The sequence below is a fragment of the Meleagris gallopavo genome, chromosome 15 (assembly GCF_905368555.1).
Source record: "Meleagris gallopavo chromosome 15, MGAL_WU_HG_1.1, whole genome shotgun sequence".
In the NCBI taxonomy this organism is placed as follows: Eukaryota; Metazoa; Chordata; class Aves; order Galliformes; family Phasianidae; genus Meleagris; species Meleagris gallopavo.
In genome coordinates, this window is record NC_139418.1 from 13871994 (window position 1) to 13899410 (window position 27417).

Consider the following 27417-nt stretch of genomic DNA (forward strand, 5'->3'; position numbering starts at 1 on the left):
ATACTATGAGTATGTTGGACTGTGAAGTACACTTAGCCAAGAGTTGAAAACATAACTTCTCCAATCCTACAAATAATTTATAATAACTGAAATTAAAATTTCCAGGACTGGCCCCCAAGCTCTATTTCAAGTTATCAGCCAGCTTCTACTTCCTAGATCTGTGTATGGTTGGACATGATGCAGTGAGAGGAACACCACCCTGCGATGGTACCTCAGGAAATGTTGCTTAGAATTCTTCACACTGGGTCTTGCTTTAAGGTAAGGTGCTGGTTTTATTATCTTATGACAAAAACAAGCCACAGATGCGAGATTTAATTATATGATTTCTCAGTTCTTCTCACACCCAATCCTTTGCCTCTTTATGAACTTTATGGCTAACTACAGAGTCTGGCAAACCAAATGAACAGGTTATGACCAAAACTTTGTGCTGTGTCAAGTAATCTTGTCTTAATCTACATGCAATGCAAATTACTATGTGGGGCTGTATGAGAAGTTCTGATAGGACTCTGAAGTTAGTGTATGGATGGTTAGCATTGAGCACAGAGCAAAAGAAGAGGGACACCTTCCAGCCAGTACATCATTTGCCTCCTCATAAGCTTGACACCTGAACATGTATTAGCTACTCCCACAAATAAGCAGCATCAGACAACCAGAGCATCTCACACCACTGTTACAGTGGTTCATACAGACAGCTGATGAGGTTCAAGGGGCCCTTAAGCATAAGGCACCAGTAAGCCTTGAATTTAGCAATTACTCTATGATGAAAAATAGAACATTAATCTATTCAGATGGCTTATATCACCATACTGATATATAAACAAGCCTGTTTTTCCATACATATGTGATTATATTAATTAAATCCTTTACTTATAAAAGCCCAGAGCACTTAATAAATATTAAAGCCGCAAATACTGGCAAAGAACCTTAGCAGGTTCTGTGGCTGAACACAGAGCAGAAAACAACACAGTAAGTTGCACACTATCCTTATTGAATTTTGGGTACTCTGAAATCACAGCTTTACAAACCTTTTTCAGAGTAAAGACAGTGGTATTCTGCTTAACAGTCTGGTCAAAGATTCACAAATCTAAGTTTCTACCTTGCTTCCACTGACGTTATGGAATTTCTTCTCCAAAACTTTCTTCACTGGATCTTCTTCCTTGAAAGTGATGAACACAAACCCCCTCCTTTTGTTGGTCTTTGGATCCATTGGAAGTTCAATTGCTTCAATCTGAAGACATGAAGTACTGTCTTAGGCTCAAATTTTAGCAGAATGCTAAAGTGCATAGCATTTCGTACAGTAAAACTGTAAGTTTATCTACACATATTAAGCAACACTGAAGTTGCAATGTTCTTCCCATAGGAAGCTTAGCTTTCAAACCAGAGGCTTCAACTAACTTTACAAGTCTTAAAAAGAATTTTAACATAAAATAGAATGGTTTGAGTTCAAATGAGGTATCTAACTAACAACATAAGCATTTAGTGCAATGCCTGCCTTGCTTTCAAGATAAGAAGCCTCTGAATCAGTTAAAAAAAGGCTTGACACATCTGAAATTAATGTAGTTTGCAATTATATCTAAACAGCAGTAATCTAAACAGCAACTGCTAACTATGCTGCATTTCAGTGTTCAGTTAGATAGCATTACACACCTCTCCAAACTCGCCAAAGTATTCCCTGATTTTCTCTTCTGTGGCTTCGGGGTTAAGTCCACCAACAAATATTTTCTTCACTGGATCCTTTTTCATTGCCATGGCCTTCTTGGGGTCAATTAGTCGTCCATCTAGCCTGTGTTCTTTCTGTTCCAGAACCTAAAAAGCAATTTAATTAGATTAACTTAAGCTAGAAAATTTCCCTTTCATTTAAGAATCTGAGAAATTGAGAACAAAACTTAAACTCACCTTTTCAACGCTCCCAGGTTCTTTGAAGAGTATAAATCCAAAGCCTCTGGATCTTCCCGTGTTGGGGTCCATCTTTATCGTACAGTCAGTTACCTCACCAAACTTGGTGAAGTAGTCTTTCAAGTCTTTTTTGCTTGTATCCCAACTGAGGCCACCAACAAACATTTTCCTGAAATTTCAAAGAGAACAGCTGTTTAGATTCAGGAAGTACTACAGAAAAGTACATGCAGGAAGATGCTCACAGTAGTACAAGCCTCAGCAGCATGGTCAGAACAGGTCCAACTGTTGAAAGTTAAACTCTTTTGCATCTTGTCAAAAGCTAACGCTACAGGAGCACACAAGGGTTTTTTTTTCCCCTCCCTCTTCTTTGAGGGAATTATAGTACACTGAAATTTATGACATCCTGTGAAAAAAAAAAAAACAGGAAAAATTCCTTCAAATACTTCTCACCAGTAACTTATGTTCTTCCGCTGTCATTTTGTTACTCGCAATGAAGCAGTATTGATTATCAATTACTGCCTTTTCCTCTTTGAAAGGAACTGAGGTCATATATACTGCTCTGAAAGCACTCAGGCTAGAAAAGGGCACCAAAATCAAAATACTTAAGATCTATCTTAATTTGGAGAAATTAATGTAAAAATATTAGCCTTGACACAACCTGCAGAATTTGAGAGATATCTGTGACAGCTAAGAACAGTCTCCTACAACAGACGGGACTTTGGACCTGCCTTAACAAGTACACTGTGCACTTCTTCCTGCTCACTTACTGAATCTAGTTCCATCTTCAATGTGACAATATTAAGCCAGTCTTTGCTTTCTTGGGAGGCCACGATACAGTACTTCCCTACCCACACTGATCACCTCTAAAGTATCACAAAGAACTATAAACTACTCAAGTGCAATACAGAATTGAAACTAAACAGAACTAAGATCAGTCAAAATAAGGCACTTTTCAAATGCCTCACTTAAATAATACCATTAATAGCACAACTGTTTTCTATTTTCAGAGTTTCCAAGGTAACAAACTGAGCTTTTAAAAGCATTTGAGCCTTTTTACCTAACTGCAGGCTAAAGCAGTTTAAGTTGTCACTACTCTGTTCTGAGGTAACCATGATCTGGCAGTAGAAGCTAGCAGTAATTTATAAACTAGCCTACATCTAAATAAAATTGGCCGTTGGTGTTAATGTATAACTTCAACCTGCCAAAACCAGCATCCATTTCGGTTCAAATGGCAACATGAGAAGATCTGCAAAGTGATTGATCTGTTTGCTTGACTTTTTTCATTTTACTGGAGAAAACCATATCCTTCAGAGAATAAATCTGTAATTTTTCAGATCCAGCTGTGCACTCCCAACTAAGTAGTGCAGTTTAGTATTTAAGGCCTAAGTCACATCCGTGCTTCTTACAGCCCTTAAAATAGAGGCCTTAAAGAGAAGTCCTACCAGAGTTTAATAAACGTTTCAATAAAGATAGAAGGTAACTTGATGGCTCCATTCTCATTGAAATAGCTTACTGACCAAACAACAATGCAAAACGTAAACAGACTGACGGTTGTTTTCAGTAGCACGCCCTGGCTTGCTAGATGTTCTTACAGAACAGATCTAAGAAATTCAAAGGCTGAGGGGATGACAATTTATCTGCAGGCAGCTCAGGCATGCCCTAAGGATGGGACTGCACGCAGGTATTCCAGTGCTAAAATAATCGCTTACCACGGGAGTAGATATCACACTGCGATTTACAACCTTCTGGTTTTTAAAGCGGTACGTTCATCAGCTACATAGATTTCAACACCACAGCATAGAGCTTCTGAAATTACAATTCTTAGTATTTCACTTCCCTTTCAGCAGCCACACAAGCTGGACAATTGCACTGCTAATGCAGTCTCTTTTTTTCCCCTCCCCAGAATACCAACACAAATCAAAGCAATTCTCAGCTACTAACTGTATTTACTGCCTATGTCCTGAACTCTATCTTGGGCAGGTCCTGTGCACAGGCTGAAAGTTTTCACTCAATGCAATCCCTATGAATAATTATTGTTAGTTTTGTTTCTTTCTCCTTAGAGACTTCAGTTTACAGGTGTGGGGTTGAAATCTGTCACATCCTATGTGACAAACGGGACAATATCATCCACTTTTCAGGGAACGCTGCACACTAAGGACGTAAAAAGAAAATTCACACAGCTTACACAGGTGTAGTTCTCAATCCTTTAATGCTGTGAAAAAAGGCACATCTGGCCCTAGGCTACAGAAAGCTTGTATAACCTTTTCTCCTTCCATTATAAACAGAAATCTATTGCACTGCTGCAGCTTCAGCTCTGTTCAGCCTCAGGCAAACGACCGTCCTCAGGGTCCAGTGACAACAAAGGAAGTTCCCATTAAATATGTGAGTAGCCAGGCTCACAAAGAGTCTGAAGAAACAGGCAGGTAGTTCTCGTGTATATTCAAAAAAGTAAGAAAAGGATCGACTGTGATCGTAAATAAATTAGTCTCTTTCATGTATAAATGCTGCTACTAAAAGACAGCAGAACTCCCCTGATTCCTCCAGAAAACACTAATAACCAGTTTTCTGACAATGCTGTGAAGACGTAAGCCAAAATCACTCTTACTTTTTCATCACACCGCGTATCACTTCGCTCGTGCTGCATTTCCCTTCCTTCCTTCCTCCCCAAATACTTAAGATTGCCACCGTTAGGTTCCAATCCCCGTTACTTCGCACGCCCTACATAAAGCACGCTCGCGTTCTGACGACGGGCGGCATTTCTCCACGAAGCCCCTAAAGTTCGCAGCCAGCACCGCGGGCAGCGAGCGGCTCCTTCCCTCCTCCCCTCTCCTTCAAAGCGGCCGGGGCCGAGGCAGGAGGCGCGCCGAGGGAAATCCCTTCCATTTTACAGCGCAAGCCGGCGAGGGCCCGCGGCCGCCCCTCCCCCAGCCACCACATGGCGCCAACAAAAGGCAGCTCCAGAACAAAGGGAGCGCTGCCGCTGCGGGCCGCCTTCCGCCGCCCGACCGAGCGCCGCACCGCGGGGCCGCCCGCCGCCCTCCCCCGCGGGGCCGGGGCCCGACGGGACGCTCCGCCCGCCCGAAGGCCGCGCCGGGGCCCGAAGGCCGCGCTCCGCCGCCGCACATGGCGCCCGAGGCGGGGACGGGGGGGCGCGGCCCGCTCCCGCCTTCCGCCCGCCGCTTACCCCGCGTCCTCCTCGTTCTTGCTGGCGTTTATCTGGTCGCCTTCGGCCCCGTTCTGGCTGGCGGCCACCCCCGCCGTCCCCGCCGTAGGGCCGGCTCCCGCCGCCGCCGTCGCCGCCGCCGTTCCCGCCGTCGCCGCCGCCGTCACTGCGCCCGCCGAAGCCGCCGGGGCCCCGCCGGTGTCGGCCTGCTGCTGCTCCCCGGAGCTCTCAGCCGCTTCGTGTCCGTTCTGGGTGGCGCCGGCGGCGGCCGCCAACTGCTGTTCTGCTTCGGACATGCTGCCCCGTCCGCAGAGGCAAGAGGGACGTGAGGCGCCTGCAAGAGACCAGCGCGGCCGGCGGTCAGCGAGGCCGCTCCCCCCGCAGGGCTGGGCCGGTCTGATCCGGTCCGCCGCCGCCCCTCCCCCCGCGTGCCGCTGCCCGCCCCTACTCACTTTAAAAGCCGCTCGCGATAAAATCCGGGCCGGCCGGAATCGGATTAAAATCCCCCACGGTGCTCGGCTGCTCCGCACCGGCCCCGCCACCACCTCCTCCTCCCCCCGAGACACGTACTCTCCAGCCCGAAGCTTTAACGCGTGGCCGCCTTTATACCGCCGGAGCCTGGGACACACAGCAACAAGACGTCTCCTGGTTGGCCGTCGCTCTTTGTCACTCATAAGATTCGGGGGCTCCTATTGGTTCTACGGCGTCGGGCGGACGGGGTGCGCGGGGTGAGGCGAATGGCGGCCCGCGGGACTGAGTTGTGAGGGAAAGCGCGTGCGGGGGCTTCGCGCCTCTCACCTCAGCGCCCACGGCTCCGTGCGCCCGTGGAGAAGTGGGGGCGTGGGTGGCTGCCGCGCTCACTTTCAACTGTGTTATCCTCTCGAGGCGCTTCCCGATAACAGACCGTGCGCGAAGCCCAGTCCCGGAGGCGCAACGCCCGCGTGAGGCGATGGCTGTTGCCCGCAGCAGCCTCCTAACGGTCCGCCGCAGAGCGCTCCCGTCCCGCTGAGGCGCGGTTATGGCAGCGCCGCTGCGTTTCCTGGCGCCGCTCCGTGAAGGTGCGGTGCGCGCTGACTCAGTCACTCCAGGGAGAGAGGTTTACTACGTTTCCAGCTCTGCTGGTTTTGCAACAGGGAAGGCCGGAGTTTGTTTTCTTGGTGGAAACCTGGAGTCGGTATTACATAATTCGGAGCTGGAGCCCTGAGCGGGCCCGGGCCGGCGCTCTTTTTGCCCAAGGATGTATCGGTTCTGCTGGCAATGCCCGTGTGAGGAGGGCAGGAGACAACGCTCCTTGTGTTTGTGCTTTAAATTCTTGTGCGATGTACCATCCCTAATATCTCATTTGTCCGCAGCAAAGGCACAGATCTCAGCTTTCTGATGGAGAGCCAAAGATTGCTGCCGCCTCTTTAAAACAGAATTCAGACGCATGAAACCCTTTGCTGGTGGTGCTAAAAGTAACAGTTTAACTTTTTGCAGTGATAAATGTAAACGTAGTGGAGTGTCCCACCCTCTGTCAAATATATCCTCTGGCCCAGCTTACCTGCACCACTGCTACAATTCAGGAAGTGCACATGGTGTAATGAAGGCATGCAGCACTATTTACCTTTATTCTGCAAGCTATTGAGTCCAGGATCCAGTCTGTTCTTCAGCAAACCACTTTTAAGGCCAACTTCTATCCTGTGTGAGATTTGAAGTAGCACCTGGCTAAAATCACAACACACTGTAGGACATTTGGTTTTGTATGCAGCACAATGTGTGTAGAGTATTAAAGATGATTACAAAATGAAGTCAATACAGCACATTCAGATTAAGAAGCTATTTTTTTTTTCCAACTTAAAAACAGTTTTAACCTATAAGCCAGACTTCTTAAGAGGAACAAAAAAATATACATATCATACTTAGTATTGTAAGATCATACAAAAAACAGTCTCCAGCCACAAGCAGCAATTTGAAGCTACTCTCTTGCTTTGCTGCTTGTGGTACTTGACATGAGAGCCACGTTAACTGGTCCAGGCTGAGCATTCTGCTTTGATTCCCATGCATGGCAAAACTGCTTCCTATTTCTTACTGGAATTGTAACAGCTTTTCTTACAAATTCTCAAGTTTAAATCCTTGGACATAATGACTATTTGCTTCCATCATTTTTTTTTCCCTTATGTTTTGCTGCTCACAAATTGAAAAACACTAAGACGATCTGAAAATAGGTGATCTAGATGAGCAACTATGGACAAACTCCACAACCATCTCTTAATTGTAAAGTTTATGAAACTGAATGTTACATGAAGTCACATCCAGTAAGAATGATAGAAAGAGCATCTAACTAGCAGGCTTGAAAATTGTGATTCTGTAGAACAGGTTGTGTATCTCTTTTCTGGTACAGCTACTTACCTTTACAAGACTGTGCTTTTAAAGCTTTTTTTCTAATACTAAATTTTAATTAGAAACAAAGGTGGTTGTTGTTGTTGTTGTTGTAAGATGTTCTTTTCCCTTTGTACCATCTTGAGGAAACTTACCCCACATCCAGCAAGAGATCTTCTGTTGGCTTCTTTTAGGCAGCCTTGACTTAGATTGTAATCAGATCTGTACCCAAAGCTACTATCACCTGTATGTGTTAATTTATACAGAACCATCAGCTTGCTTCAATTGGAAATTATCCTGCATTTGCTTAAGTCACAAAGGGGGAAGCTAAGACTGATGTCTGCAGCTGGACTTAATGGGGTGGATGAAAAGATAAGTACTGCTAAGCTTCACTACCTACTTTCTTGCAGGTTTTCGTATTTGTAGCAGCTGAATGCAGATGTGTGCTCTGAAGTTAAAAGTGTATAGATCAGCAGCAAGAGTAGACCAAAATGGGTGGCAGTTTATGTAAGTCTGTTGTCTAAGCTTTGGTTCAGGTGATGGATGTAATCTGAGTGGTTTTAATGATATAATGTATTAATTTCTCTGCAAAAGTAATTGCTCTGAATATCTCCTTTGTATTTTATCAAGCCTTGCTAAGGACTTGCATGATTTATTGTTTGATTTGCAGCTCTCCATAGGTTTCCATTATTTCCTTTTTTCCATTTCCTTTTTTCCATTTCCTTTTTTCCATTTCCTTTTTTCCATTTCCTTTTTTCCATTTCCTTTTTTCCATTTCCTGAACTATCTTCTTTCCTTTTACAGCTCTTGCATGGATTTGCTTAACAATGCTTTCTTCAGATCTGTAATCTCTTCCAACTGTTGATTTCTTCTGGTCAGTCCCATCTCAATCTCTCATCTTGGCAATTCCAAGCAGCAATTTCCAGCTACTATGTCTATTTTATGCCACGTAGAGATAAGGTAGAGATATATATTTAAGGAAGTAAAGGGTAAATGTCTAGTATCTATATACAGCATCCACATGTTATGCCAGTATACAGATGAGTAGAAGCTTTATAGAGAACAGGAAGTCTATGCCAGCCTCCACAGGTATTCAACATGAATGCATCCTGAGCAAAATCATGGAATTGAACAGGAGAGTCTTTACTCTAAAATGGCTTAGTATAATTCAATTGCTTTAGATGACTTACATAGTAGGAGCTATTGTGTGTGGAACAAAAGGTAAATAGAACTTGATCAATATGTGTATGGGCTTACAGCTGAAAACCAAATGTTTTGTGTGGAGCAGAAAATACTTTATGTGGAAAGACATAGAGAATTGACATAAAAAGATGGTCTACAAAATCAAATAGTCTTGCAAAAAAAATTCTGAGTGGAAGAGAATGATTTATATGTTGTGATCAGAGAAAAGGATATCAGTAACTGAGATGAGGAGGGCTTGTGCAAGATTCCCAGCTATGTCAGTAACTCACAGAAGTCACAGCAGTTTGGACTAATCTGAATCTAAAACTCATATTCCTGGCTGTGAAGTTCCACCTACTCCCTTGCACAGTTAGCTGTAAAATAACTCAGCTGAACAATGGTTGGTTTTCAGCCAGATCATTTATCTAGCACACGCTCATTACATGAGAGTAAATTGCAATGGAAACACCTTAAGTTTGAAAAGAGACAGTAATATGAGGCAATCATATCTGTATTTGTCAATTAGTGCAATGAGCTATGAGCTAGAAGGGAAGGGAGGAGAGAAATTATATCAGAGTTCACTGGTGTTCTTGCAAACATGGGAAAGAAACACAAGGGAAGCTATTGCTGTGCCAGGCTGGGGAAAAAGCAATAGGTGAGAATAATTGCAAAAGTTAAGGTAAGAGGAAAGCTAGCTATGCTAAAAGTGGCTGGACACAAAAGAGTTTCATTTAAGATTTGTTGAGAAGCTTTTAGATGAGTAGAGGAAGCAAAACTGTGTTTGAAGTGAATTTAGGGTGCAGCCAGACAGGAGATGTGGTTGGAAGACTTGAAAACATGAGATGAGAAGAGGTGCTTCTACGGAAGGATTATATTAAATTAATTGATTGATGTACAAGAGGCTGAAGTGCATCTGTGCAGGTGCTGGGGGGTCAGAGCAGAGTATATGATAAAATCTGTGAACATATGAAAGAGTGGGCATGAGGATGATCAGGAAATAAAACGGAAGAAGGTCAGTAGAGCAAGTGATGGAGTTACAGAGGATGCGTAGATAAGAAGTTTGTTATTACTTGGAGTCTTGTAGAAATAATAACATTTAAAGAAAATTGTGACATTTGATTTGGGTTAGTCAAAAGCAATAAAAAGTTAGCTAGGATTACAGGCATGTAGGCAAACTGCAGCAGAATTGTTTAGCTGTAAGAAATGGAGGAGGGAGCGGGCTTGCAGGAGCGGAAGTTAGCTTGGTCACAGGATTTCCGTCAAACACACTTTGCACTGCAAGAGCAAGCACGGATGAAGCAGGTTATGGAGGTAAGCTGGTGCTGCGTGTAGGTATCCCAGCCTTTATCCTGGGAGACAGAAGCAAAAAAAAAAAAACATGGTGTCAGTGGTGGTCAGAAGTTGTTTGTGTGGCAAATGAATAACCAGGAAATTATTACTACTTTTTTTTTTTGTATGCTTGACATCAAAATGCACAGAAAGCTAAAATGTGTAAGTTTCATTTTTAATCAGTGAAACTGGCCAGTATTACTCTTCAACTTTTCTTTATTATTTTGCATTATCCAGTGCAATTTTACATCATTCTGTTTTTCCTCCTTCTTTCTTTTTTTTTTTTAATGAACAATCCCCAAGCAAATATTTTGTCCATCTTCTCGCAATATTGGTGTTCAAAGTTCTAAAACGGTATTTTTTCTTTAAGAAGTTATTTATTTGTTACTAGAATGCAAATGCATCTGCAACCATGATCTTAATGTTATTATATTCCATGCCAGCTAAAAATAAGACAACCAAGGCTTGTTAAACCGCTTAACAGATCAGATACAGCAGCCAAGCTATGCCCAGGGAAGTATTCAGAACTGTAATGGTTTGTAGCATTGTAATTAAAATTTCAGGTTTTGTTTGTTTCTTTTCTTAGCCCATAATAACATCCCTGGGCTACAGAGGTTAGAGACAGTGCTTCAAACCAGCCTTTCAGTTATTAGAAATAGCTTTTCAAGCACTGCAAAGATAACATGCGTACAATAACAATATCAACACAGGGTTAACAGGTCGGGTTTATGGAATCCAAGGATTTAGAAGAAACCTCTGAGATACTCTTACTGTATAAAGCTACTTCTTTGTTAGAGAACACACAATGTTATTTTCTCTTAATGTGTGGGGCCCCTTTAAGTGTGTAACTCTGCATTATTAAACGGTCGTGGGAAGTGTGGCAGGAGGAAACCCCGGGTAATTGGCTGCAGCTTCAGATGCAGCAGCTCGCTCATTGGAGAGCAGAGGATTCTCCGAGTTGCTAAAATTAGATGATCTCCGCCCTCCAGAAATGCTTCTGGAAACAGCAAGGAGGAGAAATTCTGACACAGAAGGATGGGGGAAGGAGTGAAGTGCACAGGATGCTGCTCGTGGGGAAGCTTCAGCAGATAAAGATGCACAGACAGATACTGATATATTTTTTTTCCTATCTTGGTTAACTGGGAGCAAAATGCACATGCTAAAGAAATTACAAGGGATTAAAGTCGGCAGTATTTTGTGAGGATATTAACTTCAACATTTCTTATATAATAATCTGAAATATTCACTGGTGCTGAGGAGGCTTTTGAGCTGCTACACCCAGGGTCAGCCTGTCAGCCTTGTAAGCATTTACTTTGCAGAGGAACAGCTCTTGCCAAATTAACCCTGAGCTAAAAGAAAAAGTAGATGAACTCTCAAATCTTTCTAGGAATTTATTTCTCATAAACATGTCTTTTCCTTATCTGTGAGTAGTTGCTGCATTTACAATATCTACAAATCAACTATTGGTTAAGCTGTCTCTGTTAAAGAAGCCAACATCACATGCCTGCATTAGCAAAGTCAGTCTATATCTGAATTGTTCAAGCCTTAACTTCCATTTCTTCTGCTGACCATATTGCACCTATGGCTCTCTAAGTGTTCTGCCTTGTGCCCTTTCACCTTTGTATCAATCAACTTTCAGCCTGTTTTCAATAAAAAGAAATGAAGCCCATATACATGAGCACTTGTCTCTTTGTCCATCTCACTCCAAGGGCTCAAATGTGACAGGCAATTCCAGCTGGATGTGACAAACAGACTGCCTGGGATCCCATCATTTTTGGCAAACGTCACACAGCAGCAGATGAGGCCCAAATGTGAGGAGTCTATGGGCTGGTGAGGGTGTTATCGCAGCCACCGGGCTGTGCCTCCCGATAGCAGCCTGCAGTCCTCAGTGGGGCGGCAGGCTGCTTGTTTCTGTGTTACAAGCTAGTAACGTCGGGTAGAAAATGCCTTTCAATCCAAAGTGCTGAGAAACTGTGTTCTAGAGTTGGGAATTCAGGTCAGTGCCTGCTCTGCTGTGAGCTGCGTGTCCCACAGCAGATCCAAAAGGAAATAAACAGGAAGTGCTGCGTGTGCTGCCACTACACAGCGACGTGTAAACAATCCACTTCTGCACTCAGAAGTTTATTTCTGTTCCAAAATACCGGTTCAACAGTGTGACCTCTGCTTATGAATATCTGCTGTGAGATCGTGCTTCCAGCGTGGAGTAAAATCGACAGAAAGCTGTGTCACAGAATTAACAACGCAACAGATTCCCCCGAAGCCTTCTGCCCAAACCAATTTACTCCCTTTCTTATTTTCTTATCACACCAGACGCTCAGAAAGGGGCAAACGAGGTCCGGAAAGCGCGGTTGCGGCGCACTGTAAGGCAAGCCGAGGGCGCGGCGCTCCCGCGCCGCCATTTCTGCTCCCCCCCCACACACGCACGCAGCCGTCCGCCGCGAGGGCCGCGGAGGCCATCTTGTGGCCGCTGAGCCCGCTGCCCGCCCGGCCCCGCCGTCGCTTAGCAACGGGGAGCTGCGCGGCATGGCGGTGGGGCGGGGGCGGCGATACCGCTGGCGGCCGTGACTGGGAGCTGTGGTTCCAGGTCGGTAGCTGCAGGCTTTCCGCGTGTGTTCGCGTGTTTTCAGCCTTGTCTCCACAGAGACCCACGGGCACGGGCGAGAAGGGCACAGTTCTGCAGGAAGCCACACTATACTACTTCCACTATTCGGGGAGAAGCGTTGGAGCCTCATAACTCGCTGATCTCTGTGCATAACCGTGCTTCTCTTCTCCTCATGTATAGTCTGAGTTAGAGATGTTTTAGAAGAGTTTATAACTCACGATTGGCTAACAATGTTTAATTTTGGCTTGTTTTCTACAAAACATTCCTTTACTGAAAATGGGAGTGTGGATTGTGGGGTGCTAACTAGTCCAGGTCTGAAATGAGGATGTCCTGCTTCCTTTCTGGGGTGTGCACTGAGTGTGGCTGCAGGTGACTGCGTGGTAGGCAAACCCCAAATGTCATTAACCGATGTCATTGCAGGACAAAGAAGCACCCGGATTCTAATTTAGAAGCAAAGATGCAGATGCTAATGCCCGAACCTCAGATTTTTGTGGAAAAAACGCTGGCTCTCATCAAACCCGATGTTGTAGCTAAGGAGGAAGAGATAGAGGATCTCATCCTCAGATCTGGATTCATGATTGTTCAGGTAAAAGGCTATGTTCCTGAGATAATAGCTGCAGTTTGTGAGTCACATCAATAGTTGTCCTAACTTTCAGCTGTCAGTTCAATAATTAAAAACTTTTGTTGTAAAAAAATCAGTTTGTATTTTTCACGTCATCAGACACAACTTCCAGATTCTTTGAGGATACATTCTGTTGGTGCATGACATGGAAGAGAGCACACAAATGATTTTGCAGGCCAGAAGAAATCCCATGCTTCCTTAATAAACTAGGTTTAGTAGTCCATGTATGTAACACATGTAGCAGATGGGTGGATGCTCCAATGTAACTCTTTAGAGAGGTCCCCTTCTAATAACAATGTGTCATGCATTCATTTGCCAAGTAGATGTTTCCAGATTTAAATGGCAGGTTGTGGTCTGAAGTGCTTTTTCTTATTCCCAGTGTTTTTATCCTAAAAGGGCTTTAAAAGCATTACAAATGTTCTACTTATATAGGCCTGACTGAGTTTGTCCTTTATGGTTTTGGACGTAACAATGTGATTGTGGGGATGCTGCAGAGCACTGGTGCAACCCCTCTGCTGCTTGGAAAGCCTCCAGGCTATGATTCTTGGTGGAGACCGGGTTAAGATAAAGATTTGCCTTTAGCTAGCAAGGACATGCATACTCTAGGCCCTCATTCAGGGAGCTCTTTGTATATTCTCTAAGAACAGATGAAAAAAAAAATCTATTAAAATAATTCAGAATCACCAGGTTATCTTGAGGTAAGAGATATGAAGTAAAGGATATCTTCAACAGGAGCCAGTAATAGTACTCTGGTATGAAGTCTTTGCTCTTTTTAACTTTCCTTTAGAAATGATCACAAGGGGGGAGGAAAAAAAAAAAAAAACGAAAAAAAAACCGAAAAAAAAATAACCCTCTTCCATGTTACCCAGCGGGGCTGGGCGGTCGCTGGGTGCCGCTGTCGTCCTCATCGTGTTCTGCTTTCTTCTCTTCCTCCTCCCCCCCTCCTCCTCGTACTGGGGCGACAGCGCCTTGGACACGGCGCTGGGCTTTGAGGGCACTGGGCGAGCAGCAGCCGGGCTTCTAGAAGTGTTATATGTATATATTTTCCTAAAACGGTAATCTTTTATTTTTTTAAATGCTTCTTTTCAAACTTGTTCTTTTTTTAATTTCTTCCCCTTCATTTCTGGTTATTTTATTTATAGACAGTTCATCAGAAGATTAGAGGGTTGTTTCGTTTCGTTTTAATGAGAAGAACTTTTGACATTGAGGTTGATAGGAATCTGAATGTTTAGTACTCTGTATCACATTAGAGCAGGCTCAAATAAAGCACTTTTTAATAAGTTTATTTCTGTTCAGGCTGCCCCATGCCCTCTGGTGGATAACCTGTTACACTTGTCCTAATTCTGGCTACCTGCAGGCTAGATAGCTATTGTGAAAGTCCTAAAGCACTGAACGAAAGAATGAACAATTGTATAATTCATGCTGTGGGCTGAAACTTTTGTAAAAGTGGAATGCTCTTCTGCAACAGATGAATAATTAAATACTGACCTTGTAATGCTTTTCAGTTTTTGAATACCATGCTCTGACTGTACTTAGGTCACCCAGCGGTTTTAAAACACTGCAATTTGTGTATACCAAAATCTCATCTTCCTCAAGTAATGCATTTGTCTGTGTAATTAACATAGAAACTTTTTGGGCTTTGTTGCTTTGTATATTGAGAAGGACCAAATCTGAGAGAATCAGATTAAGTTGGGAAGTTACTCTGTACTCTTCAGCTTGCACTTGAAAAGAACAGTGTGGTACCTGAGGTAGCAAACTAGCTCAATTTAGTAAGCTTTTTTCATGCTTTTTTCATTCTCTTTTTTTTTACTTTTTTTTTCTTTTTTTTTTTCTTTCCTTTTTTTTCTTTCTTTTTTTCCCCCCAGAAACGGAAGCTCCAGTTAAGCCCAGAGCAATGCAGCATCTTTTATGCAGACCAATATGGAAAAATGTTTTTTCCTAACTTAGCAGCCTATATGAGCTCTGGACCTTCAGTTGCTATGGTTCTTGCCAGACATCGTGCAGTCTCATACTGGAAGGAATTGCTTGGACCATCAAACAGCATAAAAGCTAGGATGACTCACCCTCACAGGTAGCTTACTGGATGATTTTGGTGGACTCAGTAGGATTTTGTCATTCTCTTAAATGAGATCAGGATTTCTTCTGCCTTCTACCACTCTCCCTCTTTCAAATGAGATGATTTTTAGTGTTATCTCTTTAGATTACTTGTAACATAACTTTTCACCTTTGTATATGTAAAATTCACCCATTTCACAGAGAACGCTGAATGTGTGAGCACAAATTTTAATCTGCTACTTAATTTGTTTAAAAACAAAACAAATCATACCACTGCCTTGTTATTTAGCCTATGTGTATTGCTTTTATACTGTAGGGTCTATGAAGGTATTTGCAGTTGCCCACTCAGCAGTTCTTTCTCTTGCTTTTAGTTTGAGAGCGATCTATGGGACTGATGATCTGAGGAATGGACTTCATGGCAGTCTCAGCATATCCTCAGCAGAAAGAGAAATTCGATTCATGTTTCCAGAAGGTAAAATGATACAAAAAATATATATATTGCCAGACTTTGAGAGCATAACATCCTTCTCTCTTACTGCCTCTGTTCAGACTCTAGGTATAATTTAATTTAGAAGGGCTTGGGCTTGTTTGCTTTGTGCAAATGTGTATTTATTTATGTTGGTATTTTCTCCTCCAAAAAGCGTACTAATATCTATTTGAAGAGCCATTATAGTTACAGTGAGTGCTTCTACTTTTCAAACTCCATGGTTTGGGAATTGGAGCAGAAAAAACTGCAAGTAAAACTGGAAGCTATTATGTCTAGCATGTTTTTGTGGCGGTGATCAGACCAGGAATTCCTGTTGGCTTGAGAAGATTGTCCTGCTTGGGCTCAGGCTGAGCAATGTCTGTTCAACAGCAACTGTTCACTCACATGACAGGTGCTATTCCTAAGGTAAATGCTAGAGAAATGGACCATGGTACCTGGAAAGACTGGGAGATGGTCTCTTGTTTATAAAGTAACATCTGAATTATGATTTTAGTCTTTGACAGAAAGATGCAAGGGGAACTGACTAGAAAAGCTTGTTATATTTCCTATAGGCCTTACCTTGTCTAAACCATGACTCTTCATATTTGCAAGCAAAGCTAGACTTAACATGAGATTTGTAGGGTTTTCAGAAACCAGAGCCACACTGCAAGAAGGAAGTAATCAATATGGGATATATTCTTGCTCTCCTACATCCTAATGAATCTTTGCAGATACAGATGTTTCTCCAGATGATCTAAGTTTCTCTCCTTTCCTAATTGGCTATAATTAGAAAGATTACCTCAAGGACATCGTAAAGGGGTTTAAATGGTGTCTTTGCAGTTTGTTGTGTGAAAATCTTTATCAACTATTACATACTATTAACTTAGATGAGCCTCCATTTACCTTAATTTTACTATAAACAACCTATGAAGGAAGGCCGCCTTTGATCATTCTACAAGTTGCTTTCCAACACCTGTGATTACTCTTCACAGTGATCTCGGAGCCAATTCCAGCTGGACAAAGAGCTAGAGATTACTTGAATCTTCATGTAAATCCTACATTACTAGCTGGGCTCACTGCACTTTGTAAAGAGAAGCCAGCAGATCCAATGGTATGCTATGTCAGCACTGTGCTGTATGCTTTGTGATATGTTTGTTTTACATTAATATTCGTGCTCCCTCTTTCTATATATAAGCTACTCTTTTGCAAAAGAGCTGTGCTGTTTTAGTTAACTGCTAATGAGGTAGTCAGATAGCATTTGCCTTTCAAGAAGTTGATTTGCTTGTTACAGATGAGATGAGGGGCAAGGCTATATGAAATCCTCCTTTATGAAACTATCATTTTAGGTGACATCTATAAAACTATTGCCTACACAGTTGTTACACGTGTCTGGAAAAGCAAATAGGTGCTATTATATGATGCCAAGAGAAAGTTTTTACTTTAATATTTCTGAGGTAAGTTTGAGATGAAATAGCTCTCATAATAGATTCTAGGTAAGCTTACTTAGATGCTAATCACCCTGGTAGTAGTTACAGCTTGAGTAAAACACTGTGGAGTTCTTAGCAAGGCTGTCTGTTCTTCATCACTGCGGTTAATTTAATAATATTAACCTAATCTTTCTTCAGGATGAACAATTATCTTGTTTATGTGGCACTGATAACAGTTACATGGGCTGCCCCCACAGCTCATCAGGAAAACTAATTATGATTCTTCTGAGTAAAACCCATCTTGAATAATCAAAGTGGCCTCTAGAAAATTATGAAATTATGTCATCTTAACCCTTTCTATTTAATAAGTTGATACATCTTGCCCTCCTTTAAAGGAGATCTCAAGGATCTCTTTTAACAAAAGATTTTGTATGAATTGCAGTTCTCAGTGGGGGGGAAATGGTTCATTTACTGGATTTTTCTTTTTGGCACCTAAATAAAATTAGCTTTCTTTCATCTGGAAAAATACAGTATTTTTTTTACTTGAAGTATTCTTAAAATTCAAGTAATTCACATTAGTACATATTCAGGAATGTAGAAAATTAATCAGTGTGATGATTTACTGGGAGTTGTGGTGCATTCTGCATTATTAGCAATCTTTTAATCCACATTGCATTTTCCCACGAGACATTGCAGAGAAAAAGACCTTAAGAGCATTTTGAGGTGTGTCTATGACCTGTGTCAGATTAAATGTATTGTATTGCTCCAGCTTTACAGTCTGTTCACTTTGTATGTCTGGCATTGAAATCTAAGAAACTGAGATGCAGTGTCCCTGAAGCAGTCACTTCATCCATCCCTCTGCCCTAAGGCCAAACCAACTGTACATAACCATTCCTAGCAAACGTTTGTCTGGCCTGTTCTTCAGCACTCCAAATGATGGAGAATCTGTCTCCCCAGGCGTTCTATTTCAGTGCTTAATTATATACAGTTGAAAACCTTTCACTAGAAGTTAGCCTAAGTCTCATGTGCTCCAATTTTAAACCCAAGACATTTTTTTGGTTTATTTTGCTTCGGTGTCCCCAGAGGACATTGGAGACAATGTAACATCTCCTCTCTTTTGCAGCAATCGATTGTGTCTCTGAAGGCTGTCATTGTCTCTCTCTCTCTCTTTTTTTTTTTTTCCCCCAGTCATTTCTTCACTATAATAATAATAATAAAAAAACCTATTTTTTTCTTTCCTATATCTTAACTCGTAGGCCACACTTCCTTAAATCATTTTCTTTGTTTTCAGTTAATCTCTGCACTCCGAGCACTTTTTCTTTTTTTTTTGTCCAGTTAAGTAGCTAGAACTAGTAACTTCACCTACACCATTTTCCTCATCCTTGCTTGTGATAAAGTTATATGCTAATAGAAACAAATTAATTCTTTTTTCCACATTCTTAATGTCTGTGACCTTGTCACAAAAGGAAAATAAGCTTGATTTGATATTGTTATACTTGAGCAATATATGTTGGCTATTGCTCTTCAGCTTGATTCTGCCAGGTGATTCACAAGGAAATTGATGGAGCATTTTTTTCTATGCTATGTTCATATATTTAGGTATTTTTCTCCCACGAACTGAATTTAGGCCAATTGTGATCTCTTGTTTGTTTCTCATACAATCTTCAGAAATAAAAAAACAACATCAGTCCACTCATAAATAGTTGCTAGCAGCACTGAGGTTGTCTTGGCCAATTCCCTGAAGTAACAGAGTAAATTTCATCATTCATAAATTTCAAGCAATTTTTTTTAACTTTCCCAGGTAGTTTTTTTAAGGGCTGTCACATACATTTGTATGGCTTGCTTGTTTGTTATTTTTCTTCTTCATTTGTCCTGAATTCCTACTGCTGCTATTGCTGACTAACCTGTGTGGACTGTCAGAGCACTCCTCCTGTTGTCTCTTCTTTAAAACCTTTCTCTTTTCTTATATCTGGTAATAAGAGGAGAGTGATGTTTATCTTACTGATCTACTATTCTGTCAACTCTTTCACTTTGCAATATGGCTTTAAATTTCATTTCATTCCAGGAACAAATCATCAACAGCTCTGTGAAATAAAAAAAGGATGTGTTAAATCTTCTCTTTATGAGTGGAGAAATTGAGGCAAAGAGGTTGATTTGCCTAAGGTCAAGACTTTGGAAGATTAAATTAGACATTCCTACCCCTCATGCTCCCACTTAAGCACAATTTGCTAGAAAACTTACAGGAGGAATTTCAGAAAGTCACCATGCTTAATTTTTAATTTTTAGGCATTATAAGGTGATTTCAGTGCAGAAGGCTGTGGCATTTTTAATAAATCATTACTAGATAAATTATATGTAATAACTGCTAGGAGTGGTGTTTCATTAAACGCTTTCATGTGTATAACACAACTTCAAAACCTGTTCAGATAGTGTAAAGCATGGCCAAAATATTCCTGTGCACAAGGATAGACAATGCCAGGAAAAGGTCATCTTCAAAACATAATGTGAGTTATTTGAAAGCAATATAAGTGGTGAAGATTCAAAAGAACATCTAGAAAAAATCAGGCTTTTTTTTTTTTTTTTCTTTTTTCCTGTAAGGACTTCATTTTACAGCTCTGTAGGACTGTGTGTCAGAGGCTTCAAATAATGCTTTAAATTGCTTTCCTTACACTTCATAGAGAAAACAAACAAACAAAAAAAAAACCACAGAAGGTGTTGAATTTTTTGTTGTTGTTACACAGATGTGGCTTGCTGACTGGCTGATGGAACACAACCCTAACAAACCTAGGTTAAGACATTACATCACTGAAGAAGAACACCAGGAGTAAGATCTCAGTGGAAATCATCTCAAGCATTCCAAGTTACAGATGGATGTCATCATTTTCATTGTATCTCTGGGCAATTAATATTATTTGAAGTAAATGTTACTGTCATAACTACTCTCGTGTCTTTATGGAATCCTTACTCTAAACCAGAATTTAAAAGCTGTAGTAACTTTTCTATTGACTTAGAGAGTGTAGACTTATGTAATAAATTTACTGTGTCAGGTGATAAGAAAAGGGTGAAATTATCTTCAGCTGTTACCTGAACTGCTATTTTCTCTAATTATCTTGGTTTGGCTGTCTGGGGAAAATAAAATCATTAAGACAATTGCAGATACCAAATGACATTCAGCTGGTCTATACTTTGTGAGGCAGACTTGTTTCCAGCACTTTTTTAGGAGACACAAATTGCATTCTGAGAGGAGGTACCTGAATGTAACTTAGAAAACAGATACTGAGGGCATATTACCAACCTGGGAAATGTGGTTCTTGTTTGCATCGCTGAGCTATGGCAACTCCTAAAGTGGTGACTTGAGACTGATGTATTTTGACAAAAGAATTTGAAATCTGAATTAAAAGTACCTTGAATGTACATTTTTCCATCTCGGTGACAAAAGGTACAGTGGTTATACATCAGTCTCTAATTTCTATTGGAAGTCACAAGAGGGTGTATTTTAGGGACTAATGCTGATATTATTTCCAAATTTGTTTAAAGAAAGGTGCTTAAATGCAACAACTCATAGTAGGGGTGTTTTTCTGTGCTCATCTGCTCTTAAAAGGTATGCTGATTTCTGTTGTTTTCCTTGTATTGTAGTTTACATTTGAAATTTACTATGTTTTATTTGACAGTTTCAAGGGGATGGGCTAGGGGCTATGCTGTTCAGCAGGCAGTGGTTAATCCTGTACTCTATTTCTAAAGTAATTGGACTGGTTGGGAGAGGGCAGGAAGCTTTTTTTGTTTTCTTCAAAGTTGTATTTGCACTGCTAACTTCAAACTTTGTATTTTATGGTTTTTCTGGATTGTGTGGAGAAAGCATTGATCTCACAGTTCTGAAACTTGAGTAGACTTAACTCATACTAAAACAAAGTCAGTTTGTTTTATGACAAACATTGCTTCTCAAACTTGAGTAATTAGCAGCAATTTGAGCCATTTGTCTGTAATATTAAACTTTTTCTAAGCTAATTGTGTATCTTCTAAGAGAACTGATCCGTACTTGCCATTTCAGATAACAATCTCTACAAAAACAAAACAAGAAACACAATCTGAACCTAACGCTCAGATATGAAGAAAAAATAAAAGGTCATTAGAAAAACAGCAAAAAGATCTCTTTATAACTAATTTCTCTTACCTGTAATTACAGTTCCCTACATGTGTCTGATTGCTGCAATTATAGGACAGTTGTGCTTTGTGGTTTCCTGTTAGCCAAACCAAAGCATTTCTATTTTGAACATGCCAGAAGCTAAAACCCAACATATGCACAGTGCATTCTTCACTTCTGTTAGTTACTGAGGTGTTTGCTTGCTTACTTAGATGTGTTCTAGTTTGGCAATAAATTTCTCCTTTATGGCACTGTTGGAGCTCTCAGTTTGTCTTTTGCAATAGGCCTCAGTTACATCATACCTATAGAAGGTTTGTAGGTACTGCAGTGAGTGTGTGGGTCCTTTGGTACGCTGGACGTGTAGGAGAAAGGGCAAAACTAGCTAGAGTTGTAAATGTTACTTTTGTAGCCATGCACTATAATGTATCAGTCATACAAGCCTGTATCTGTTACAGGTTTTGTTCTCTAGTATTCCATTCCATGTCTCTGTACACCAGGGATAAATACTGACCTGGTAAACTAAACCTCACAGCTGAGATGTGGAGGAAGTTGTACCAGTGAGTGGGATGTGGGCAGGACAGTCCTACCCAGAGGACAGGCAGCATAATGGCCTGGTCCCCTGGGGGAGCTGTCACACCGTACGAGAGGCTGCTTGAGGAAGTGCTGCTCACGTTTCAATTGAGCTTTAGGTTTCTGCTTGGCACAGTGTTATAGGCTTGGCCAGCATTGTAAATCCACATCAGAGAAAGCATAGTTTTGGGGGAGAAAAAAACAAACAAACAAAACAAAACAACAACAACAACAAAAACATGAATTGAAGATGCCTTATCATCTGGTGTCTGCCAGGCAAGTTGTCTGGTAATTAGTGACCTCTGTTGAGTCCAAGTAGTTACCTTGCCTATTGGGTTTTATTGAGCATTTTAATTTTGAGGGAGTTCATTTTAGTTGTACTGCTAGAGTGCTGGAATAGAGCTATGTCCATAAAACCAGTAGCTCAGTCTCTTTCCATAATTCTGGTTTTTTTTGGCTGCTTTTTGTTTTGCTCATTGCCACTTGCCTTGGAAATTATTCACAAAACTATACAGCTACTAAGCTACTGTGAAGCATATGATTGTTCAGAATTCATGTCTCAAAAGGGATTTTTTAACTTTAATAGGCCAGTTATACTGCCAGGAAACCTGAGTATACTTTAAACATGGCATAAGCCTCAATCAAAGTCAATTCCACTTTGCCTATATAAGTCCAAGCATTCCAGCATGCCAAGCTTCAGAAACGAGTTGCTGCTTGGCACTTAGGGCTTTCATTCAACAATCTGAGGCAAAAAGTGTTACGTGGAGACTTGCAAATCCTCATCTTTCTTACTTATGAACAACTGTTCTTTCACTGAAGTATTTAATGTTGACTGTTCTTCAAACAACAGTGATCTAAGCAAAATTCATAGATTGGTGATAAAGTGACAGGTGTTTCTCCCATGGCACTGTATAAAGGGAAGGAATGACTCAAGCTTGCAGTTCTTTTCAGTGCCATATTAGAACAGCAGATTCTACTTACGGCTGTAATTAGTATTAATTTGCTAAGCCAGAGCACTCAGATCAAGATAGTTCATGCAATTGTGGGCAGTAAATGTTGATCCTTTTTGTCCTTAACCAGCAAGAGTGCACCCTCTGCAAATAATGTGGAGGAAATACCCCTTCTGTGAAATGGAAAATCCTGGTATCTTTTGGATGGCCCACTGGTAGAGCTGCTGCCCATAGTCAGAAAACTTCTGTCATCCAGACAAACTCCTCTGGGTGGCAAGGGTGTCAGCAGCATGACTGATATGCTGAGCCTCCTTGGGAGGATGTCTGTCAAATAAATTCTTGTTATGTTGCCTCCTGCCAGGTGATCACGGAGATCTGCCAGAAGCTCAGGGGAGAGCCAGTTGTTGGTCTTCCGAGCCAGAAAGGAGGCATTGTTGTAAGATGAAGCAGCCTGCGGGAGAGGACAGCAGCTTGCAGACAAGTGGGTGAATGATACTTCATTAATGATAGCACAGAGAGATTAAGAATGATCTTTGCTTTACTGCTTGTGAGTGCTTTATGGCTGAGGGAGGTGATGCACTCATATAAAGGACTTCATATAGTGCCTGGTATACTTACAGTTGTCTTGTATGGCAGTACATTTTTTCCTCTGAGAAAATCAGGCTAACTCTTCAGGTAGTGAAGGATTTCAGGTTAACTCACTCTTGCGTAGCTGCAGTACTGTTCTGAGATCAGGTTACTTTAAAAAAAAAATTAAGTAAGACTATGCTACCAACTTCTTTTTTTAAAAGACTTTTAATCGGAGATCTCTGAGTCAGACAGGGTGGATCTCCTGTATTACTACAGAGAGAAATTTTAAAGGCAATTGAGTGCAGTCTGTCAGCCCCAAATGCCTGGGCAAAAAGTCACATGTATACTCACCCTTAAGTCCAGGGAACTTTTATGTGCGAGATCCTAATTTGGCTCTCATGTCTCTTGATTTTGATAAGCAACTCTGCAAACCACTCCTTTTTTCTTTATAACTTATTTATAGTCAGCGCCTAAACTCTCATTTCCTTGCAAAGAAGTGGTTGTTATTTGTTATGTTTCTAGAGTCTGCACTGATTATCAGGGTAGGAAATTCTGCACTTCCAAAAGCAACATCTCACTGCTGTGCTGGCTATCGGCTCTTATCTCTTTTCGGTGTCGTAAATGTTCTTTCCTACTGGGTGGTATTCCTGCTGCAGTGTGAATGACTGCCATGTTTTGTATGCATTTGGTTTTGTGTCATCCTCATTTCTCTATGTGAGAAAATTCCCAGCAGTATTTAGCATACGCGTGTGGATAAATCTCCTGCATGCCCCATAAAGTAGTTTACTGTGGGCCACTATAAAGCAGTCATTACGGGGTGATGTTTAAACTTCTGAGATTAACACAGCCTCTCAATTGCACTTACTTATTTTTATAGTGTAATTTAGCAACTGAACCAGAAGATATGACATAGCAAGGCCTTCTTAAAAACATTGGTCCCAATTATTCTCTTGGTTTCTTCATGGTGTATTCAGAACAATTCCATTCTTTTGGCTTAAAAAAAAAAAAAAAAAAAAAAAAATCAGAGAGCTGCTCAGCTGTTATGTGATACACACGTCTGAAATGCAGCCAGATGCTGGCATGGCACATCCTGCACTCCAACTGAAAGGAGAGTGCTTGAGCCTGATTTCTCCGCAGTGAAACATGGGCAATACTGTTCCCTGTGTGCAGAACACTTCATCGTAGACCATTTTGCAAAGGAAAATTTGCAATGGTGTTTTTGCCCGGATGAGGGAAGTTTGATCAGGCCTCTCTGAAAACCAGATGCTTTTAATGTGGCCACCACAAATGTAGATAGCTGTGAGATCATCCTCTGCTAACTCACCACTTCCATAAAACTATGCCATGAGGATATTTCAGAATACTTTATTGTGTTTTTTTTTTTTCTTCTGAGGTCTTCCATGTAAATAAACTGAATTGACCAACAAAGTTTTGACCGTGACTGTCTTTGTTTTGCAAAGTTCTCTTGTAAACAGACACCATGCTGGGCTTCCCTGAATAGCACCATCAGTGCAATTGAAAGGGAGCAACAAAGGCATAGGAAATGAAATGTCCATTCAATTTCCTATTCATGTAAATGATAGTCTATCATACTGATTACTAGGTTCATATGGTTAGGATCCGTGAAAACTCTTAAGCTTTTTACTGCCTTTTTAATGAACTGCAATGCAACATAACATTGCCTCACCTGAGCACTGACCTGGTATTGAGGCATTCTCCAAACTCAGTGTTACATTGGTCATTACCTACAGAGAAGAATGTCTCCTACCACAAAGTGCAGCTGTGATGCAGCTTTACTGGTTACTCACAATGTTATTCCTTTAGACTACGTGGCACTCCTGGAAAGAAATTTTCTGAGTAATCTGTAAGTGTATTTTTAATGATGATACCTAATTTCTTGATAACAGTTTTTCTCACCAGATGGCAGAATGCTGTACAAAGGAACTAGTGGGGCAAAAATGATACAAGTGTGAAGGTCATGTACAGAGAATTCACAAGGGGCCCCCTCAGGTCATCCTTTGAAGCAGCAGCAGAATCAATAAAATCTATCGCTTTCTTTTGTTCCAGTTTTGTGTCTTACAAACAAAGCAGTGTATTTTTTCACTGAGAAATGTCCATTGTAACTAAGGAGATCTAGCACCATGTCCTTGATGTGTAGCCCAATCTAATGTCCTCTGAGTTCATGAGGAAAAGGTTCTTCATTGTATTTTTTTGGAAAAGAATTCAAGTTAGTGCTATGGACTTGTAATCTGGGCTTGTCCATCAGACTTCTGTCTGCCTAGCAGCTCGATTTTTCCATCTGACTGTAGGCAAGTATTCACATGATCATCCAATGCACCTAATGGTGTAGGGGCTGAGCACTCCATCTGTTAGAGCATGACTGCTTGTGCACCTATTGCACTAGTTTTTGGAGCAGACACATGAGTAAACTGCACAAACAGATGGTTTCTGCAATCACTGCTGTGATGGGCACATTTAAGTATCTACTGCTATGTGGAAGTAGGGAATTTAACAGCTGAGTTGTCAAAGTTTGCCTATTGTTTGGGGCTGGAATCATTTGGCATATAATATTTTGAAATGTTTTCTCATAGGCAGAGGCTATTACCTGCATATGTGTAGAGAATCTGTGTGTGTGGTTGTGTGTTTTAATGCAGAAATCAGCTATCACTGTAGTAATGTCTGAAGATAAATCTGTTCATGAATTCCAATCTTCCTAAGTTAGCTATCAGAAACTTGTGGCTGGTTTTCTTCAGTCCAGACAAAGCTTAGTTTTAAAAAATAACGTGTATGACAGAGTAACCTTAAAGAATGAATTCATCTTACACCTCATAAGCATATCTGGTGGTGAAGAAAAAGGTGATATGCTAGCATGTCTTCTTGTAAGGCAGTGCAGTAACAAATACATGCAAATTCAGTCTAGTGGGAATAATCTGAAGCCAAGACAGCACTTCAACTGCAAAGTCATTAAAAAAACTTTCATGTAAGGCAGCTGTGGAAGAAGGAGGTTTGGTATCTGCAATGGAGACATTGAAGTCGTACTTCAGCTATGGAAGTGAAAATGAGCAGAGGCAGCAGCGTTCTCAGTTAGTGTCTCTTGTATTGGCAGACCTGGAGTGCAACTCCTACGCTGCTAATTCACCTCCATCAAGATGTGTGAGTGTGCCACAGGGTGTACTGTGTATTCTCTCACAGATTTACTGCAGCGGATGATGTTGGGCTACATCTGTAGGTATTACAATTTCGTGTGATTCTACTAAGGGTGATACCATATCAATTTGGACGTGATTTGAGGATGTTAAGTTCTGATGGGACAAACTGAGAGTTCTGGGTTTTCGCTCCCTTGTTGTGTTGAGGAATTGGATTTGCTGTACTTAGCCAGCTGGATTGAAAAGCAACTATCTCGTTGTCACTATCTCATTGTCACATGGTGTTAATTCGCTGTTCTGCTACAGGTTTTCTTCATTGAGAAAGTTGGAATATTTAAAAAAAAAGAAGACGACATGACCATTAATATGCACAAGCCTCCCTGCATATGAGAGAGCAGTACCTGGTGCCAGGAGGATTTTCCACAATTAAGGTGTGTCTCTTATGTGCACACATGCAGCGTTAGCTTGGCTGTGCTCACAGAGGTTGTGGGTTTTACACAGTGGTCCAGAGATCATAATTTGCTGATGGGAATTTGTTTAATCTGTAGAAGAAAAAGTGAACTTCTGAAAGCTTCTTCTTGTCTTGGTAGAGAGTGTCAAGGGAACATGCTGAGGCATGTCTTTTTCTCTTTGCTTTAATCAAAAGTGAGAATCCATTGGTTAAATACAAAATAAGGAAATTCCCTTTTTCCCCTCACAAGAGTGTTTTGGTAACTGAAGCACTTTCACACTTGCAGAGATGGGCCTGTTTAGCAAGGGAAAACCAAAACATTCCAGTGCAGCTAATACTGCAGCTTCTCTGGTGCCTTAAGTTCAAGCCACAGCAGGAGGTGCAGACACCTAATGGAGATGCAGTCGCTTTCTGGATCTTTTCTTTGGAAGAAATAATGAGTCACAACCCATTCTTCTAAATCAGTAAGGCTCTTGGAGATGAGAGAAG

The 27417-nt window shown here is 41.3% G+C and overlaps 3 protein-coding genes across 17 annotated transcripts in view; 2 read left to right on the forward strand and 1 right to left on the reverse strand.

Moving 5' to 3' along the window:
- The window catches only part of PHYKPL (5-phosphohydroxy-L-lysine phospho-lyase), a 17926-nt gene extending 13839 nt beyond the window's left edge, over positions 1-4087 (forward strand). For 2 of the 5 annotated variants that reach the window (XR_014886527.1, XR_014886523.1), the window contains one exon: positions 106-1177. The gene's annotated coding sequence lies outside the window, so the exon portion shown is untranslated. Of the gene's footprint in view, positions 1-105; positions 1178-3956 lie in introns of those variants that run through there. The other 3 variants (XR_014886524.1, XR_014886526.1, XR_014886525.1) reach the window with 3 other exon arrangements.
- The window catches only part of HNRNPAB (heterogeneous nuclear ribonucleoprotein A/B), a 24093-nt gene extending 18738 nt beyond the window's left edge, over positions 1-5355 (reverse strand). For all 6 annotated transcript variants that reach the window (XM_085236424.1, XM_085236422.1, XM_085236421.1 and 3 more), the window contains exons 1-4: positions 5081-5355; positions 1897-2065; positions 1648-1806; positions 1097-1228 (exon numbers count right to left, since the gene is read on the reverse strand). In XM_085236424.1, coding sequence (XP_085092550.1) covers positions 1097-1228; positions 1648-1806; positions 1897-2065; positions 5081-5355 — 735 coding nt within the window. The remainder of the gene's footprint in view (positions 1-1096; positions 1229-1647; positions 1807-1896; positions 2066-5080) is intronic.
- NME5 (NME/NM23 family member 5) lies at positions 5354-26812 on the forward strand. 6 transcript variants are annotated; one of them, XM_085236410.1, is made up of 6 exons: positions 5354-5787; positions 12951-13116; positions 15018-15223; positions 15579-15679; positions 23123-23242; positions 26784-26812. In XM_085236410.1, exons 1-6 carry the CDS (start codon positions 5354-5356, stop codon positions 26795-26797), a joined length of 1041 nt encoding a protein of 346 aa, XP_085092536.1. In that variant the 3' UTR covers positions 26798-26812. The 6 variants fall into 6 exon arrangements, with proteins under 6 accessions (XP_085092536.1, XP_085092541.1, XP_085092538.1 ...); XM_085236415.1 differs by lacking the exons at positions 5354-5787; positions 23123-23242; positions 26784-26812 and adding exons at positions 5830-9910; positions 16666-16784; positions 19842-21492; XM_085236412.1 differs by lacking the exons at positions 5354-5787; positions 23123-23242; positions 26784-26812 and adding exons at positions 12357-12512; positions 16666-16784; positions 19842-21492.
- Positions 26813-27417: the final 605 nt, after the last annotated feature.